This window comes from Cyprinus carpio, chromosome A4, assembly GCF_018340385.1.
Source record: "Cyprinus carpio isolate SPL01 chromosome A4, ASM1834038v1, whole genome shotgun sequence".
NCBI classification, from domain to species: domain Eukaryota; kingdom Metazoa; phylum Chordata; class Actinopteri; order Cypriniformes; family Cyprinidae; genus Cyprinus; species Cyprinus carpio.
In genome coordinates, this window is record NC_056575.1 from 3138646 (window position 1) to 3155532 (window position 16887).

General features: G+C 34.3%; 1 protein-coding gene and 2 long non-coding RNA genes across 3 annotated transcripts; 1 reads left to right on the forward strand and 2 right to left on the reverse strand.

Moving 5' to 3' along the window:
- Nucleotides 1–1163: 1163 nt before the first annotated feature.
- LOC122139639 (lymphocyte antigen 75-like) lies at nucleotides 1164–5042 on the reverse strand. The gene is made up of 5 exons (XM_042738402.1): nucleotides 4225–5042; nucleotides 2882–2934; nucleotides 2357–2719; nucleotides 1953–2276; nucleotides 1164–1821 (listed from the first exon to the last, which is right to left on the reverse strand). Exons 2-5 carry the CDS (start codon nucleotides 2913–2915, stop codon nucleotides 1457–1459), a joined length of 1086 nt encoding a protein of 361 aa, XP_042594336.1. The 5' UTR covers nucleotides 2916–2934; nucleotides 4225–5042; the 3' UTR covers nucleotides 1164–1456.
- A 2378-nt stretch (nucleotides 5043–7420) lies between these two features.
- Nucleotides 7421–8011, reverse strand: LOC122139641. Its single transcript, XR_006156451.1, has 2 exons — nucleotides 7876–8011; nucleotides 7421–7762 (listed from the first exon to the last, which is right to left on the reverse strand). It is a non-coding gene; the product is annotated as an uncharacterized LOC122139641 (long non-coding RNA).
- Nucleotides 8012–10388: 2377 nt separating this feature from the next.
- On the forward strand, nucleotides 10389–12997 carry LOC122139640. The gene is made up of 2 exons (XR_006156449.1): nucleotides 10389–11493; nucleotides 11980–12997. It is a non-coding gene; the product is annotated as an uncharacterized LOC122139640 (long non-coding RNA).
- The last annotated feature ends 3890 nt before the right edge of the window (nucleotides 12998–16887 follow it).

Genomic DNA, 16887 nt, shown 5'->3' on the forward strand with positions numbered 1-16887 from the left:
AGATACACAAACCTATATCTACAAATAAGTTTCTGATTATTTATATACTATATATATATATATATATATATATATATATATATATATATATATATATATATATATATATATATATATATATATATATATATATATATATATATATATATTAGGGCTATCAAATGATTAATCACGATTAATCACATCCAAAATAAAATATACTGTGTATATTTATATGTATATATAAATACACACACATGCATGTATATATTTAAGAAGAATATGTTATGTTTATATATTAAATATATTTATATATATAATATAAAATATAAGAATATAAATATATAAAGTATATACATGTAAATATTTTCTAAATATATAATTTATGTGTGTGTATTTATATATACATAATAAATATACCCTGTACACATACATATATTATGTAAACAAAACTTTTATTTTGGATGTGATTAATCGTGATTAATCGTTTGACAGCCCTAATATATATATAACTGATAGCAATGCATTTTATGATGTGCTGAGTCATAAATAGTCAATGTGTTTAATTACACACAGTTCTGTAATATTGTACTCACAACAAGAGTTCATATAGTTCGCAAAAAAAGGCAAAATGTTTATAAATAATGGATTAAGATATTCAATAATATTGTTTAGACAATTTATGATTAGAGAGCCTGCAGATTTTATGGATTTTTTATTTCATTTAACTATGAAAAATTATTTAATTTTAGACTTTTCTTTAACTTTCTTTACTATCAGTTGATTGCCATTTTGTTTCTATACTAAAATACATTCTCCAATATTGGTTTATTATTTTTAGATTACTTCTTTTCTTTTTTGTTGCAATTTTTCTTTATTAAAGAATTCTCTGATATCATTTTAATGTAACTTATGTGATAGTTGTGAAAGACTAACAATTAACAACCATTTTATAGCAGTTATTAAATGAAATAGTCAATGTAGTATATTTATTTATTTAATTATTTATTTTTTCAGAAATGTGAAGCTTAGCACAGGTCTGCTGTTTTATGTTTGCAACGGACCCACAGATCCCAGATAACACATTCATGATACTGTTAAACTGGCTGTATGTCTCGGTTTACTTGCAAATTTGGCAAATGCAAATACTATCAACACAATATTCACAATAAAAGAACTCAATGTAATGTTCATCAACAACTTTTAATGTTAATTCTTGGTACGAGGCATAAAGGTTTACAACAAAATAATAAAATGAATCAATCAATGAGATAAACATGAAAAAGCAACAGAAACACTAAGTACAGCATTACTGTACCAACTAGCTTCTAGTGCTAACTATAAGAGCTTTATTATACAAGAGCTGAATGATGCCGCTATTTACTATTGAACGCATGAGCTCTTTTCCTCATTCTAGGGAAGCAGAGCGCTGAAAACTGTGCATGTGATAAACCAAAGAGCATAAAAGAGAGGTATATTACTTTACCTCACATAAAACTCTAAATTCAGATCTGCAGTCTTTATCACACCATTTATATTGACCTTTCACCTTCTCTAAGGCACCGCAGTGCCGGCACACTTGATGTTCTGGTGGACTTCCTTCTATCCAGTTGGTCCAGTTCCCCACACTGAGCCCATTGGACCAAATCCAGGATCCGAAAGTTCGGCTCTGTCTAAGCCCCACCCACACTGGCTCTAAAATATTCTGTCTTTTTAGCTCTCGCTCCGTTTCTATCTGATCATCCTCCGACTCGATGCGCAGTAGACCAAAAAAGTTTCTGTTGCAGTAATCCAGAGCTTCCTCCCAGGACATTTTACCCAGACTCACATGAATGAAGCTTTCTGACAAAAAAATATATGGTAAAAAAAACATGTAAAACAAGTGAAATACCTTGAATTAAAACTGCATGTGGTGTTAAATCAGGATTTATTTTGCAAAAAAAATGTCAATATCAATACAAGTCTTGTCTTACTGTAGCATAAGATACGTTGTAGATTAATGTCGTCTTTACTTCTTTTCCAGCTCCCATCTTGAAGCATACTCGTATAATCTCCTTCGCCCAATCGTTCTGTGTAGTGTCTGTAAGTAGATTGTCCTCCATCAGACCATTCCACTCTGTCCTGCAGCAGGCCGATCCAGAAAGGAGTTATACTCTCTTTTCCTTCATTCTGCACCTGTTGATTTTCCTCTTCATTACTGATGCTGACTAAATCAGTGTGATTCTCTCTGCAGTACAGCTGAGCCTCAAACCAGGTTTTGTTTTCAGGTATTAACACGTACGATGCTTGCCCAACATCTGGATGAATGTAAGAAAGTGATATGGTTTTGGTTTAATTCATTGTTAAATTAAATAGTTATAATATTATATTTTATTACCTTGTTTATAACACATGAAGTGTCTTGTCTCAGTGCACTTGAGAGATTCCCAAATTCCATCAGATTTCATAGCAGCACAGAGTGTTTCCTCACATTCCATATTAAAATCGTTTTTATATGTGACCTCATCACCATTTGACCATTTCTTACTGCAACTTCCTGTCTTTGCACCGATCCATCCAATTGGGTTAGTTTTAACATTAATGAGCAGTGTCCTTAATTTGATATTGTCTTGTTGGTCATAAACTGTGGCGAGGTCAGTGTAGCTTGTTCTGCATTCATTCACTGCAAGATCTCTGGTGAATTCTCCATTTATTAGTTTGAATTCTCTTAGTCGGCCTTCAGCATTTGAAAGAGGAAAAGCTGAGGAGAAATATTCAGTTTTTAGCACCATACCATCGAATGGAATACATGTTGGAAAACATATGTGCCATTTTGATTTTAAGTAATCAAAATCCATTTGTGTTGTACAGTATGAGGAATACAAACAAGCAAACTATGGTTCAGACAAAGTTAAACACTCACCACAGAGGAGGAGCAGCACGTGCAGCGACGTCATAGTGATGCTCAGTGCGTCTCTGCCGTTAATCACAGAATCACATTATATAAAATACACTGCATGAAAATCAATTTACACACAGTATAGTGCTCAGTGCAATCATAAAGAGTCTTTACAATATAAAGACAAGAACAATTCATATGTTTTAAATGTAAATGAGAGAGAGAGAGGGGTATGTCTTTACTAAAAATATATTCAAGGTCCTCTAGTATTTCTTTCCTGTATTCATGAACATGTTGACATTCCCAAGAAATATGATAATGGTTCGCTTCATTAAATCCACAGTTTCACCAACATTTTGAAAGTGTTATTACTATATTTATCTGTTTGTATTGGTGTTATAAAATATCTAATAATGGTTTTCCAGCAGTATTTCTTCCAATTTATTGAAGTAGTCAATTTCTGTTGAAACTTCCATACAGTAGACCACTCTTCATCACTAAAGATTATTTCACTTCTGTCATCCATTTCTCTTTGATATAAATTGTATCAAGTGATCATTCTTTCATTAGACCACTCTTCATCACTAAAGATTGAGAAGTTTTTATATCTATACCTCTTAGGTATCTTGCCTTTCGAACCCCCAACTGCTCCCGGGCGGCCGCTGGGTTAGTCTGTCAATGCTCCGGGGTTCAAGTTGTCTTTAACTGCTTTGTGTGTTTATATTTTTATCACTTTTATCAATTAATGCAGAATGAACACCATGATGTTCTGTAATCAATACTATTGTAAAGCTGGTGAGGGAATGTGTGAATATGCCAATTGCAACATGATTTAAAAAGTCAAAGTTTTGTATTGAATGCGACATTTGACAAGTATTTGCATTTAATATGGGCTAAGGTTCTGTATGATATATAAACTAAATATAAAATTGCAGAATAGCTTAGCTACACTAAAGAAATACTACTGACTGATACTGGAATATTTTACCTACGACACTTCTTATGAAATGCATGACGAAAATGTGTGTAATAAATCAAAAACAAAACAAAATAGCTTTATTTACTGTTAACTCAAACTGTCCCACTAAAGAATCCCTTTCAAATTTGGCATATTTCATATTTTTATATTTTGTATCAAATGTTATAGATCTATACATGGTGTATTGAAACTGTTAACATGAGATATTCAAACAGTACAGCTTCAAATCTTAATTTTAAAATTATAATAATGATCGTAGTTCAGAATGTCATCAAAAGACAGGCATCATGAAATTCTGTTCACAAAACACTATCACACTGATTTTCACAGCTAGATATGTAAAAAGTGGATCATTAGATCAGAGATAGCAAAGTTACTTGATTCTTACCTGGTGAGAAGGTTAATGTGCTGGAGGGAACTGAAGACTTTTATTTGTAATTCTATAGAGGGCAGGTGCTGAAAGGCAAATTGATTCGTAAGTTAATCAGTAACTTCATTTAGGTGTTTATTCAGCTTAGGAGTTTTGTCCAGTTCATAAAACTAATATTTATGAAGTCGAGCGCTTTTTGCAGTAAAAATACAACCTAACCAAAACTGAGCTAAATTGTCTTTTATTCAATAAAATGGCATTATTGTTCATAAGATCTAATTCAAATGAAATTGGTCAGAAGTGGTGGTTTAAAAAGTCATTTGTGGTGTGTATTAATTGTCCTAATATGGTGTGGTTGCACATGTCTGTGAATATTATATTCTTAGAACAAATACTTTTGAGAAGTAAAGGTTATTCTGGTGGTCAGTGTAACGATTTGTGTAAATAAATGCTTGACGTCATCTGTGCACATTTACGTATACACTTTATGAAGCTGAGCAGCGCAGACATTGCTTTATGCTTCTTCCATAAACCAATAAATTCAAATCTGCTGTTTTGAATTGAGAAAAAAATGTACTTCCTCCTGACTGCGATCGCCTGTTTCCATCCATTCAATGTTTGCATAAAATACTGTACTGCCATAGTCAAATATCAATATCATCTATAATATGTCCATATTCAAATGCACTGGGCCCTGCAATGTCCAGTTCTGATGTGCTTCAACTAATCCACTACGTTTTGAACTTTATAAGTTCATGTTTGAGGAATTTATCTGACAAGTTATGATCATTTAAAAACTTTAACTAATAGATATCACCATACTTCCCTAGCTGATTGATTACAATAGGAATTACAATTTTTTTTTTTTTTTTTTTGTATTAGTTTTCTGAAATGTTGTTTAAATGAGGTATCATCTAATTAAATATGAACTAGTTTGCAGAACAAAAAAAATCTGCACATGGAATAAAGCCAGGTTCAAAATTCTTGTCATTTTGTTGACATGTCAGTGTTTATATATAAACAAAGATGTGTATTGCACTTGAAATCTACAGACACAAATAGATAAAGTGTAATAATTAAACACTTAAATGTATACTTTGGATGTTTTCATCCGAAAATGGATCTTTTGGATGTAGTCTGAAATAACATGATATGAAAACCCAAACAGATCTCGAAATTGACCTGTGCATGAAAAAAACAACGCTTTTGCTTGTGGTGTCTTGCCTTAAATGTTAAATTAATAGCTTATTTTAATATTTAATACTTCTCTCTCAAAGTAATCTTTCTCAGAATCAATACACAGTAATGCATAGAAGTAATGATTGTATTTCTTCAGATTATTATGACATGACATGTTATATACACAAATGGTCTCCATTGAAAGCAGTTAAAAAGTAGCTGTATATTCTGGTGAAATAAACACTTTTAAAAGCAATTTTTGTTTTTTTAAAAGATCGCTTGAAGGGCTTTGAGTCTGTTTACATTCAGCTATTGATGACTTGCTCCTGTATTAAAACTTTTCCACTCAATAGTTCAATATTCAGTGCTATCAGTGCTAATGGGTCAACTTATTCATATACTGTATTTTGAAATGTTTGTTAGGTGTTGAAATTCTTTTTGAGGCCTTTAACAGATGAAGGTGTGTTGAGTCACTGTGCTAAGAGCTAGTGCAGTTTCTTTGCTCTGTTTTGTGATCTCAAGATGGAAAAAAGCAAAGCCCATGAAAGGGTCTGGATGAGGGTTCAGAGTTGTGATGGATCACAGACGCTGGCCGAGTTTGCTCTCTACATGACTTAGGCTGGTTGTAAAATGTGTTGCTTGTGTTATTTAATCACAGTGATCAAAGCACATCTTTTCTACAGCCTCAGCGTTGTATATGATTGTCAATAAGGGCAGAGCTGAGTCTGCAGTATGTGATTTAGGGTCTCTGTTGCACAGACCAGCATCACACATGCACAGCCCTCTCCCCAGAGCTTTAAAAGAGTTTTTAACTTCATAAAGCATCTGAAAGTGTGACACTGGTGTAAAATTAACCTTTTGTGCTGTAGCGTAGTATAATGCAACATATTGCATTTCAATGAAACTTTACCTGAGAAAGACCTTTTTAATGGAAAGTTTATTATTAGAGCTCAAGATATGACAAGAAAAAAATTATCGACTTTAATATTCTGAGCAGTGTTTAAATCACACAGTACAAAATGAAACTGCCAAAATATGCAAATTTGTTAACCTGGTCATAATAATCTCATTTGTTAGAAATACGATCAAAATGACAAACCCTTTCAATATTTCAGTATTTAGTGAACTTCAAGGTCTCCTAAACGTGTAAGTCTGTAAACCTGTTCATACAGAAATGTTGTTTCAGACGCTGTCAATGTTACATATGTCACATAATTCGATGTCCATCCATAAAAAAATCATTATGTTAAATCTCACTTTAGATACACAAGCCTATAACTACAAATTTCTACAAGTTTATGATTATATATACATAATAATAATAATAATAATAATAATAATAAAAACAGTTAGCAATGCATTTTATGATGTGCTGAGTCATAAATAGTCAGTGTTTAATTACACACAGTTCTGTAATATTGTACTCACACAACAAGAGTTCATATAGTTGGCAAAAAGGTTTATAAATAATGGATTAAGATATTAAATAATGTTGTTTAGACAATTAATGATTAGAGAGATTTTAGATTTTATGCAGATTTTATTTAATTTTTTTATTTTATATAATTATTTAATTTTATTTTACACTTTTCTTTAATTTTCCTTACTATCTTTTGATTACAATTTTTTCATACTAAAATACATTCTCCAATATTGGTTTAATGGACAATAATAAACTTTATTATTTTTAGATTACCTCTTTTTTTTATTTTTTTTGCAATTTTCCTTTATTAAAATACATTCCGATATCATTTTAATGTAAAATTGTATGATAGTTGTGAAAGACTTACAATTAACAACCATTTTATAGCAGTTATTTAATGAAATAGTCATGTAGTATCCAGTTTTTTTTTGTTTTTTTTTCAGAAATGTGAAGCTTAGCACAGGTCTACTGTTTTACGTTTGCAACAGACCCACAGATCCCAGATAACACATTCATGATACTGTTAAACTGGCTGTATGTCTCAAATTTGTAACCCAAATTTGGCAAATGCAAATACTATCAACACAATATTCACAATAAAAGGACTCAATGTAACGTTCATGAAAAACTTTTAATGTTAATTCTTGGTATGAGGCATAAAGGTTTACAGCAAAATAATAAAATGAATCAATCAATGAGATAAACATGAAAAAGGCAACAGAAACACTAAGTACAGCAATACCAACTAGTGTCTAGTGAATCCGAAAAGTCGGCTCTGTCTAAGCCCCACCCACACAGGCTCTGAAATATTATTTTTAGATCTTTTGAGCTCTCACTCTGTTTCTATCTGATCATCCTGAGACTCGATGCGCAGTAGTCCAGAAAAGTTGCTGTTGCAGTAATCCAGAGCTTCCTCCCAGGACATTTTATAAGAACTGACATGAATGAAGCTTTCTGAAGAGGAGAAAAGAAAAAATTGTTATTAGATTACTACATGCTTTGATTTTTTGAAGCATATGGTAGGCTTTGAAAAGTTGAATTCTAGAGCGTAAATATGTTGTCCTAACCTTCTGTATCAAAGAGCACCACAGGTATTCAGATTACTTATGGACCAAGATTCCGGTGGTTGTTTCGAGAGAAATGTAAAGCATCCTGTATGCTTAGTTTCTCGTCTCACAGTATCTATTTTTTTTGTAACCAGAATGTCCATCCATCAAACCATGCAAGGCTGTAATTATACCGAAGGCCAATCTAGATAGAGTTACTCCAATTTACTGCTTCATTCACTCGTTAATTTTTCCTCTGATTTCTGATACTGACTAAATCAGTGTGATTCTTTCTGCAGTGCTGCTGAGCCTCAAACCAGGTTTTATTTTTAGGGATTAAACTATAGTTGAATGATTGTTGCCAATCTGTATGAATGCAAGAATAGACACTAGTTTTACTCATAATCTTTGGATATTTATAAGATATACAGTAAAGTAATTTATAACACATGAAGTACATTTTTGACTATTTGAAACACCCCCATGTTCCATCAGTGGTTAGTGCACCATAGCAGCTTTCCTCAGTAAAATTTCTGTTGATGTTGTTGAAAGTGACTGGATCCCATGTGCAGCTGTTGACTCCAATCCAGCCACAATACATAGATCCATTGTTGTTGTCATCATAGTTTGTGACGAGGTCAGTGTAGTTACGTCTACAAGCATTCAGTGCATCATTTATCTGCATTTGTGTTTAAGTAGAATTTTAGTCGACCTGTAATACTTGAAAGGGGAACAGCTGAGAAAAGAGAGTCAGTTTGTAGTGAAATACTATTGACATCTTGACTGGAAGAAAATTAATTTCTTTCAAAAACATTTACACTTGTTCAACTTTGACTTGAACAATTCATTTGAATATACACACACACACACACACTGTAGAATAGTTCTTGTCTAGGACTTTCTAACTTAAGAATTAAATAAATCTACAATGTCTTAATAAAATAATAAGAAAATTACTGATGTGTTTTTAATATGCATTAACATGTGGTGAGTGAGGAATAAATAAGATGAATTTTTTGCTATGCAAAGCTTCTCAAACAGGTAGAATTAAATACTCACCCCAGAGAATAAGCAGGGCAGGTAGAAGTACCATGGTCAGTTTATTTTAAACCAGAATCTTATATTTTAATAAATGGTATCAATGTTATTCATGTGGTGTGATGAATCAATCTAAAGAAGAAATGTTGGTTTTATCTGTTAGTTCTAAGAGGAGTTGGACTGATCAGTAGATTATAGTAAATGTAAGAGAATGTAAAAAATCGCAGTACTTTATGAAATCTGACATCATTCTAAATTCATTGTTTTCTGTGATTAATTCAAAGTTTAAAGACTTCTCGTGTGACATATCCAAATGGTACAATACATTTTTAAATGTCTACATGTTTAGAAGCATCTGCTCCAAGAGGTTCGCATCAACAAACAAACAGGACAGGCCATGCGATCAGATACTTTGCTTAGACAAAACAGTATGTTAGTATAATTTAATTTTATCTTGGTAAGTAATAAAGGTTAATTATAAAACAGAGATTACAAAGCCGCCTCTTACCTGGTGAGCAGGTTATTTGGTTGTGTACTGCACTGAAGGAAATATCAGACTTATTCAAATCATGGCATCATTTTAGGGCAGAGACACACAGACAGGCAGACTGAGTCAGATAACTCACCACAACTTCACTGGAGGTAGATAAGTCAAGAGAATGTGGATTGAATATCACTATAGTACCAGTAAATGTGAAAACATACGTGCTATTTTTATACACAAATGATATACTATCAAATCATTTTTTTTTTTATTGACTGCATTATTGTTATGTGGACAGCCAGCAGAGCTAGAGCTTTTTGTCCTGATACTCAGTGCCTGCTGTCAAATTTTGGAAATATTTCCATAAACATGCTGCCTTAGTCAAATATTTATAACATCCATAATGTGTCCTTATTCAAACATCGTAGCCATGAAATATTATATTCTAGTGTCACAGTCTGCAGTGACTCACTATTTTTACTTATTTAAGGGGTTAAAAACCAATCGCTATGTGGAAATCAACAGGATCATTTTAGAGTTGTGTTTATGCAGTAGCTGAATATGATTATCAGTCGTTACATAGCCTAAGTCGTTATAAAGCTGCTCGACTGACGCGAAACCGAAAGCAGTGGAAAGCACACAGTACTGCCTGAAATAACTCATTATTCCCTATACAGTGTATATGTGTCACTCACTAAGTAGTTCTTAATAAACGAGTGAATGAATGATTTCGGAATTGGCTTTAGACGGAAGCAGGTGGTATTTTCAATGTAATCAGGAGGGGACGTTCTTGTTCCAGAAAGCATTTGATTGGACGCCACTTCACGATTTTGCTTGTCATCTGTTGAGCCGGAAGTGAGTGACTGTTGTTTTTAAATTCGTATATGTTCTGAAAAAGAATTTTGTGAATGTTTAGGATAATACTAGCATATGACCTTAAAGCTGTTTGCATATGCACTAAAACTAGCAAGAATTTCATTTAGAATTAATTGTCCTTAAGTTTTGAAATTGAGTTGAGTTTATACATGTCCTATGTGAACAGAACTGCACTTGGCAGCTTTATACAATGCAAGTTCTGTTTTTAAATCCAGCTGATGCCTTTCTTTTTTAAAACGTAAAGGAATGGACCTTGGATAAATGTTTTCAATGAGAACACATGGGCTAAAATGTTTGTTTTATCTTAAAGTCCAAGGTAAGAACATTCAGGTCTCTAAATTTGTGCAGCCAAGTAGGTTTGCAGCATATTTTTGCAACCAACAATGTGGAAGTGCAAAGAAAGATATTCAAATTATGCTTATTTCTAATTACAGTAGAGCTGAAGCACACAGAGTAATGCAGTACTGCATATGATGGTGTAAATTGTCTTTAAAAGACAAACTGTGAATATTTAGTTGCGTAACAAAAGTTTTAAATGTGATTTAGAACTGTTACACAAGTGCCTACATCAGGATCATTGTAAAGTTTGCAAACAAAGTTGTTAATATGGCTTATGTCACAAAAACTGTTTTTCTGAACTTCAACACTTTGTCATCTCCCTTTATTAAGTCTCTGCCAGATCATTTACCTTTGCAATTCATCAAGTTTAGAATATGCTTCATTTGGCCAGGCCAGGGCTTGTCTCCCTGAAGAATAAATCCCAAACACATCTTCTGTTTTATGGAAGTCTACCAGTCATTAATCTATGAACACATGGGATAATAAGGCAATCAATTATGCGGAAAAAGCACGCTTTTGCAATTATGGGCAAACATTGGGAAGTTTTCCTTGGGGATGTGCAGGGACAGTCAAATTGAGGATAAATATGCTGTTACTTTACTTTTTGATCAAATTTATTTTCACTTAGTAGATGATGAAACACAGGCAGCACCACTCAGATATTCTTTAGATTGTAAACATCTAGTTGCAGTCTGATGTGTTGTTTCAAGTGCACCTGTCTTTTGTCACAGAAACCCAAGTAGGATGGAAATTGAGGAGGTAGATGAAGAGATATCAGTCAACCCCTACGAGACAGCCTTTGATCCCTATTCCTCCGCCCCATCCCAAGATCCAGAAGGTAGAAGAAATCTCAAGATTCATCTCAAGGAAATCTCAGATTCGGCCTGCCTTTTTCTGTCCAGGTGAGAACATTGTGTTATGTTGTAATCTTCTGAACAGATGTCATCAGACTGTTACATTCTCTCACAAGTCAGATACTTGAATGAGTCTTTGAGGTGTTTTGTGTCTCTGCTTGTGTTCCTGGGAGATTTTTTACTGGAGAAACTCTTTTCTACTGGAGCCCAACCTCGTGAAGATCCGTTGTTACCCAAAAACCACTTAATCCCCATGTACTTTATCGGTTTTTCTAATTTAATTTCCTCAACATTTCAGCTAATCAGTCCAAAAGTCTTCTCTGGAGCCTGATATTCTTACACACACACCAATATTTTACATTCAGTGAGTGTAAGACATATATGATGAAAGAAATGATAACATCTATAGAGAGAGTTCAGTTTGAAACTAGCCTTATTTTTGTGTTCAGATCTTTGAAAGGTACATTATTAATCCAGTTCATACAGACATGTGACTTGAACACACCTTTTATATTATAATATTTGGCATTTCAGGCATGAAGATGCATCTCTCTGGTGGCTGTCCTGATGAACCTGGTGTGTGTGAGAAGCTTTGGTTGAGCGTAATGTCCAGAGCAGCTTAAAAATACACAAAAGTCTTTTTCTATCAATGTTCCAGTTTTCTGACTGGATTCACCATCCCAGCCTAGCAGAGCATTCTGTTCAAGACTTGCTAAAGAAACAGCCTTTGACCTCTGACCTGTGCTTAAAGGAGGACAGAGATTAAGAGGTTTGGATGCTCAGTCAGTAGAGCTTGAGGAATATTTTTTGTTTAGAGTTACAGCATATGAGCTCTTAAAATCAAACTCACACGGACCGAAAAGCCTCCAGAGTTCTTGAGTCTAAAAGTGGCTGTAACTTGTCACTATGTAGTGAAACTTCACACCAGAGTCGAAACATCTGCGATACCTCACTGTTGTTTCAGGGAGACTGCATAAGATGGTTATGAAATAGTCTGATACTTTAAAATGGACGCTTGGTGCCTTTAAATAATTCAGGAATGTGAATCAGTGCCGCTCGACAGAATTTGATTATTTTTATCTGAAATGTTTGTTTCAGTTCATGTCTAGCAGTCAAACAAATTGTTTTTCTAACATGAGTTAAAATGTAAATGTTGGATTTATTCTGATTGCACAAATAAAAAGCTTTTTCCTTAATGAATTGTTCGTTTCATTCAGAAATATGTTACAATATTACACCAGATGTATGTTTCACAAATTAAGTTTGAGAGGGTTTGTATATTTTGTGCTTCATTGTTTACTGAAAGATGTTTACTGATTATATGCTGCATATTTAACACTATTTTATCTCTGACGACTGATAAATGTCACCATGTCCTAAACTGTGCTTTCAATAAAAGTAACATGATCATAAATGGTGTCTGAAAGAAATAGACATTTCAGCTGTTTTCATATCCATATGATCTCCTGATCAGTAACAGATGTCAATGATATGAACGTCAAATATATTATGTGAATGTTAATAAAGTCTCTGAACTCATGGGATCTTCTAATGTGTCTCTTTCGAGTGATTCTTGAATGAATAAATCATAAATCAGCTCATATAAGACTCTAAATAGTTACCTAATAAGAAATAAGCTACAGCAGCAAACACCAACAAAACTTGACAATCAACTCATTACACGAGTACACGACTATGATTCATCCTGAATAAATAAATGAGCTTTAAGGCTCATCAAACAGCATGAGTCTCAGAGCAGATGAGAAGAGCTTCAGTCAGGAGTTCCTGAGACTCTCTGAGGCATACGAGGATGTTTGGTAGTTAGAGGGATTAACTAGTTGATTGACCAAGATCACATGAGGCTTGTGAGAAGTTCAGTCTTTGACACATGCAGCTGTGGTTGTTTTCTGTGTTTGCAAGGCATTTTGGGAATTTGAGTTTTGAAGGATTGCAACAAACTCCTCCAAAAACACAAGATGCAGATACACCAGTGGCTCAGTGGTCTGAGTGTCACTTGTTGAAGTGCCAGTGGCTCAGTGTGGTTTAAATGTCTGTTCTTGGCACACACAGTCCTAGTCTGAACCTCCCTCTTGTGGTTAAAATGAGTTTTCACACTGGTTTCTGATTGAACAGACAAAACTCCAAAAAAAAAAAAGCACAAACTACACGTGAAGAGCCAGTGGCTCAGTGGTCTGAACATCAGTTCTTGATGTGGGAGATCCTAGTTCAAATCTCTCTTTAAGTGGAAAATAGTTTAGTTGCAATGGTTTCTGACTGAAATAGACAAAACTCCAAAACAGAAAAACACACATGAAAGAGCCTATGGCTCAACAGTCTGAGTATCAGTTCTTGACACAAGAACTCTAAGTTTGATTCCCTCTATTGAGGTCGAAAAAAAAAAAAAAAGTTTAATTTCACTGGTCTTTCAACAAATAAGACAAAACTCCACAAAAATTAAGCATTCTCAGAGAAGAGCTGGTGGCTCAGCGGTCTGAGCTTTAGTTCTCAACACAAGAACTCCAGATTCGAATCCCTCTTTTGATGTGAGAAAAAAAAAGGTTTAGTTTCAATAGTCTTTCAATGAATAAAAAAAAAAACTCCAAAAAAAAGAAGTGTAAGTGTGGACGTGCCAGTGGCTCAGTGGTCTGAGCACATTCTCCCTGAATGGGAAGGATCCTGGGTTCAAAACCCAGCCTGGTCACTGAAGCACGGTTGCGTGAAGGTCATCTGGTCGTGAGCTGTGACAAGCTGCAAAGCGGATCAGGGCATGACCTCAGATGAGAGAAGGCTAGACACGAAGGGGGGAGTGAAGATCCAGATGCTCCCCCTGGGGCTTCCGAGAGAATATCCAGCAGCGGTTATGAAGCAGGAATCAAACTTTTTATGTTCGACTTCTAAAAATTGATCCAGAAAAAACTAAGTCAACAAGTTTGTCAAAATTTTAAATAATAACCAGCCCACCCACTTTAGTCTCCAACCACACAGCAGCACATTTTTTATTTTAAACGTTCAAAGAGGCTGTTTTTTTGGATTCTTATTTCTCTGGTCGTGTCGTGATCTACTGACTGACACCTGTACATGGACAAGGGTGTGTTTGGCCCATTTGTAGCAAAGAGTATTGTAGGCCTGTAAATTAGATGTTTTCTCACACAGAGATGAAGAGCTCGAGACTCTTTGATCCACGCCAGAATTAAGACTACAACCGCATTACATGAAAAGCATTCACTTGTAAATGTTGCTGATAAAGTGGAATTTATTTTAAGACATGGGGTTCTGTTAAGGAGAACTAAACTGGACTGTTTTAAAATGAAATTACTAATCAGTCACAGCTTACGAAAAAAAAGTTAATCTCCTGAATTTGTCAGGAGATGTACCCAAAACCTCATTCAAAAGATTAAACTGATTAAAAGTAACAGTAAATGTTCAGAGAACTGAGATATCTGGAAATCATGAACAGCACACAAATGTCACATTTATCTTTTATTGTGCACACACCTTAAACATACAAACTGCAAAGATCATTCAAAAGGTCAGGGGTAAATGAGGGTTCAGCCGTTCCTCCCCTCAACAAAGGAAGCTCCCCATGCGTCTCATGACCTCCAGCAGCTCTGAACCAGAAATCCCCTACATACTGTACACAAATCAGTAGTAACAAGTTCTTCCTGTAGGAAGCCAGCATATCAAACAGACATACAAGATGAATGTCAAATAGGATAAGTGGTGAAACGATCGTGTCTCAATAAATAGGACTAAAATAAAAATAAAAAAAACAGGTTAAAAGGCAGCAATGTATGTAAAAAGTCATATTGGAGTTGAAGTTTAATGCAAAAATACACAATTCAAATGTGCACAGCCTTGAGCTACATTTATTTAAAGATTAATTCACATCTGTCATATTTCACAAAAGAGCCATAATTTGCATTGGAGCCAGAATTCGGGGGATGGGTGACAGGTGACAAAATTAAAAACTTGCTAAAAGTAACTCAAATACAAAATCTGTTTATAAACATTAAGAACATTAACTTACCCCATTCAGAACTGCCTTCTCTGCTCACATGTTCGTGCAGCTTCTTGTTTGTTGAGCTAATCTCTGGCAGGTGTCGAGTTATTAATCAAATAATCAACCAATGAGATTACTGCATGTGTTAGTCCTGCCCACTGCTGAAGGAACAACCTGCAATTAAGCAAAATAACTGCTTAAAATCATCATCATTAGTCATGAATGTATATTCACAGAGATATAAGAAATATAATTTCAAATATTATAAAAAGGAGAAAAAATTATTAAAATTTTTGAAAGAAATATTTACATGAGCAACTCAAACCTGGTGAATAAAACCAGCGGTTCAGTGTCATCCAGTTGTGTTCAGAGTTATCGTCTTCTTACAGACACCATAGAAAAAACAAACACACATGGGTTCCTTGGCCTGAACACTGGAAAAAATACTCAGCAGCATTAAAGGAGTAGTTCACTTCCAGAACAAAAATTTACAGATAATGTACTCACCTCCTTGTCATCCAAGATGTTCATGTCTTTCTTTCTTCAGTCGTAAAGAAATTATGTTTTTTGAGGAAAACATTTCAGGATTTCTCTCTATATAATGGACTTCTATGGTGTCCCCGAGTTTGAACTTCCAAAATGCAGTTTAAATGCAGCTTCAAAGGGCTCTAAATGATCCCTGCCAAGGAAGAAAGGTCTTGGATATCTAGCGAAACGATCGGTTATTTTCTAAAAAAGAATTACGATTTATATATTTTTTAATCTCAAACGCTAGTCTTGTCTAGCTCTGCAACTCTTTTTCCCGGTCCAAGACAGTTAGGGTAGGTCTAAAAACTTCCATCTCATTTTCTCCTCCAACTTCAAAATCATCCTACATAGCTGCAGAAGTACCGACCCAGTGTTTACAAAGTGAACATGCAAAGAAGGTCAAATGTCCTTTACAATTAAAAAAAAAAAAAAAAACAATTTGGGGATGATTTTGAAGTTGGAGGAGAACATGACATGGGAGTTTTTCAACATACCCTAACTGTCATGAACCAGAAAAAACAGTTCATGCAGTTGACATGGAGCAAAACCCAAAACTGCAGCTCTAAACTGCTTAATATTCTGAATTAAGTCAAATTTACCCAATAAAGATTGTGTCCATCACTCTGTGTGGAATTTGCATCAAGCATAAAAGATGTCTTATTTGAAACAATGGAGGAGTAGTTCACTCCATTATATGTTGCTTCATAAAAGTCTAAATTGCAAAAAAGATTATGTGGATAAAGTGCATTTTTTTCTGCTGAGCTCAGTTTATGATGCATAGCAAGAAACATACTGTACTCTCAGCGCTGCTTCTGGATGTAGCACCATGTTGCTCATGTACAGTAGGCGGTGTGAATACTGTAACGTGTTAATACGGGCACCAAAAAAAAATATGTGCAACTTATGCATCACAG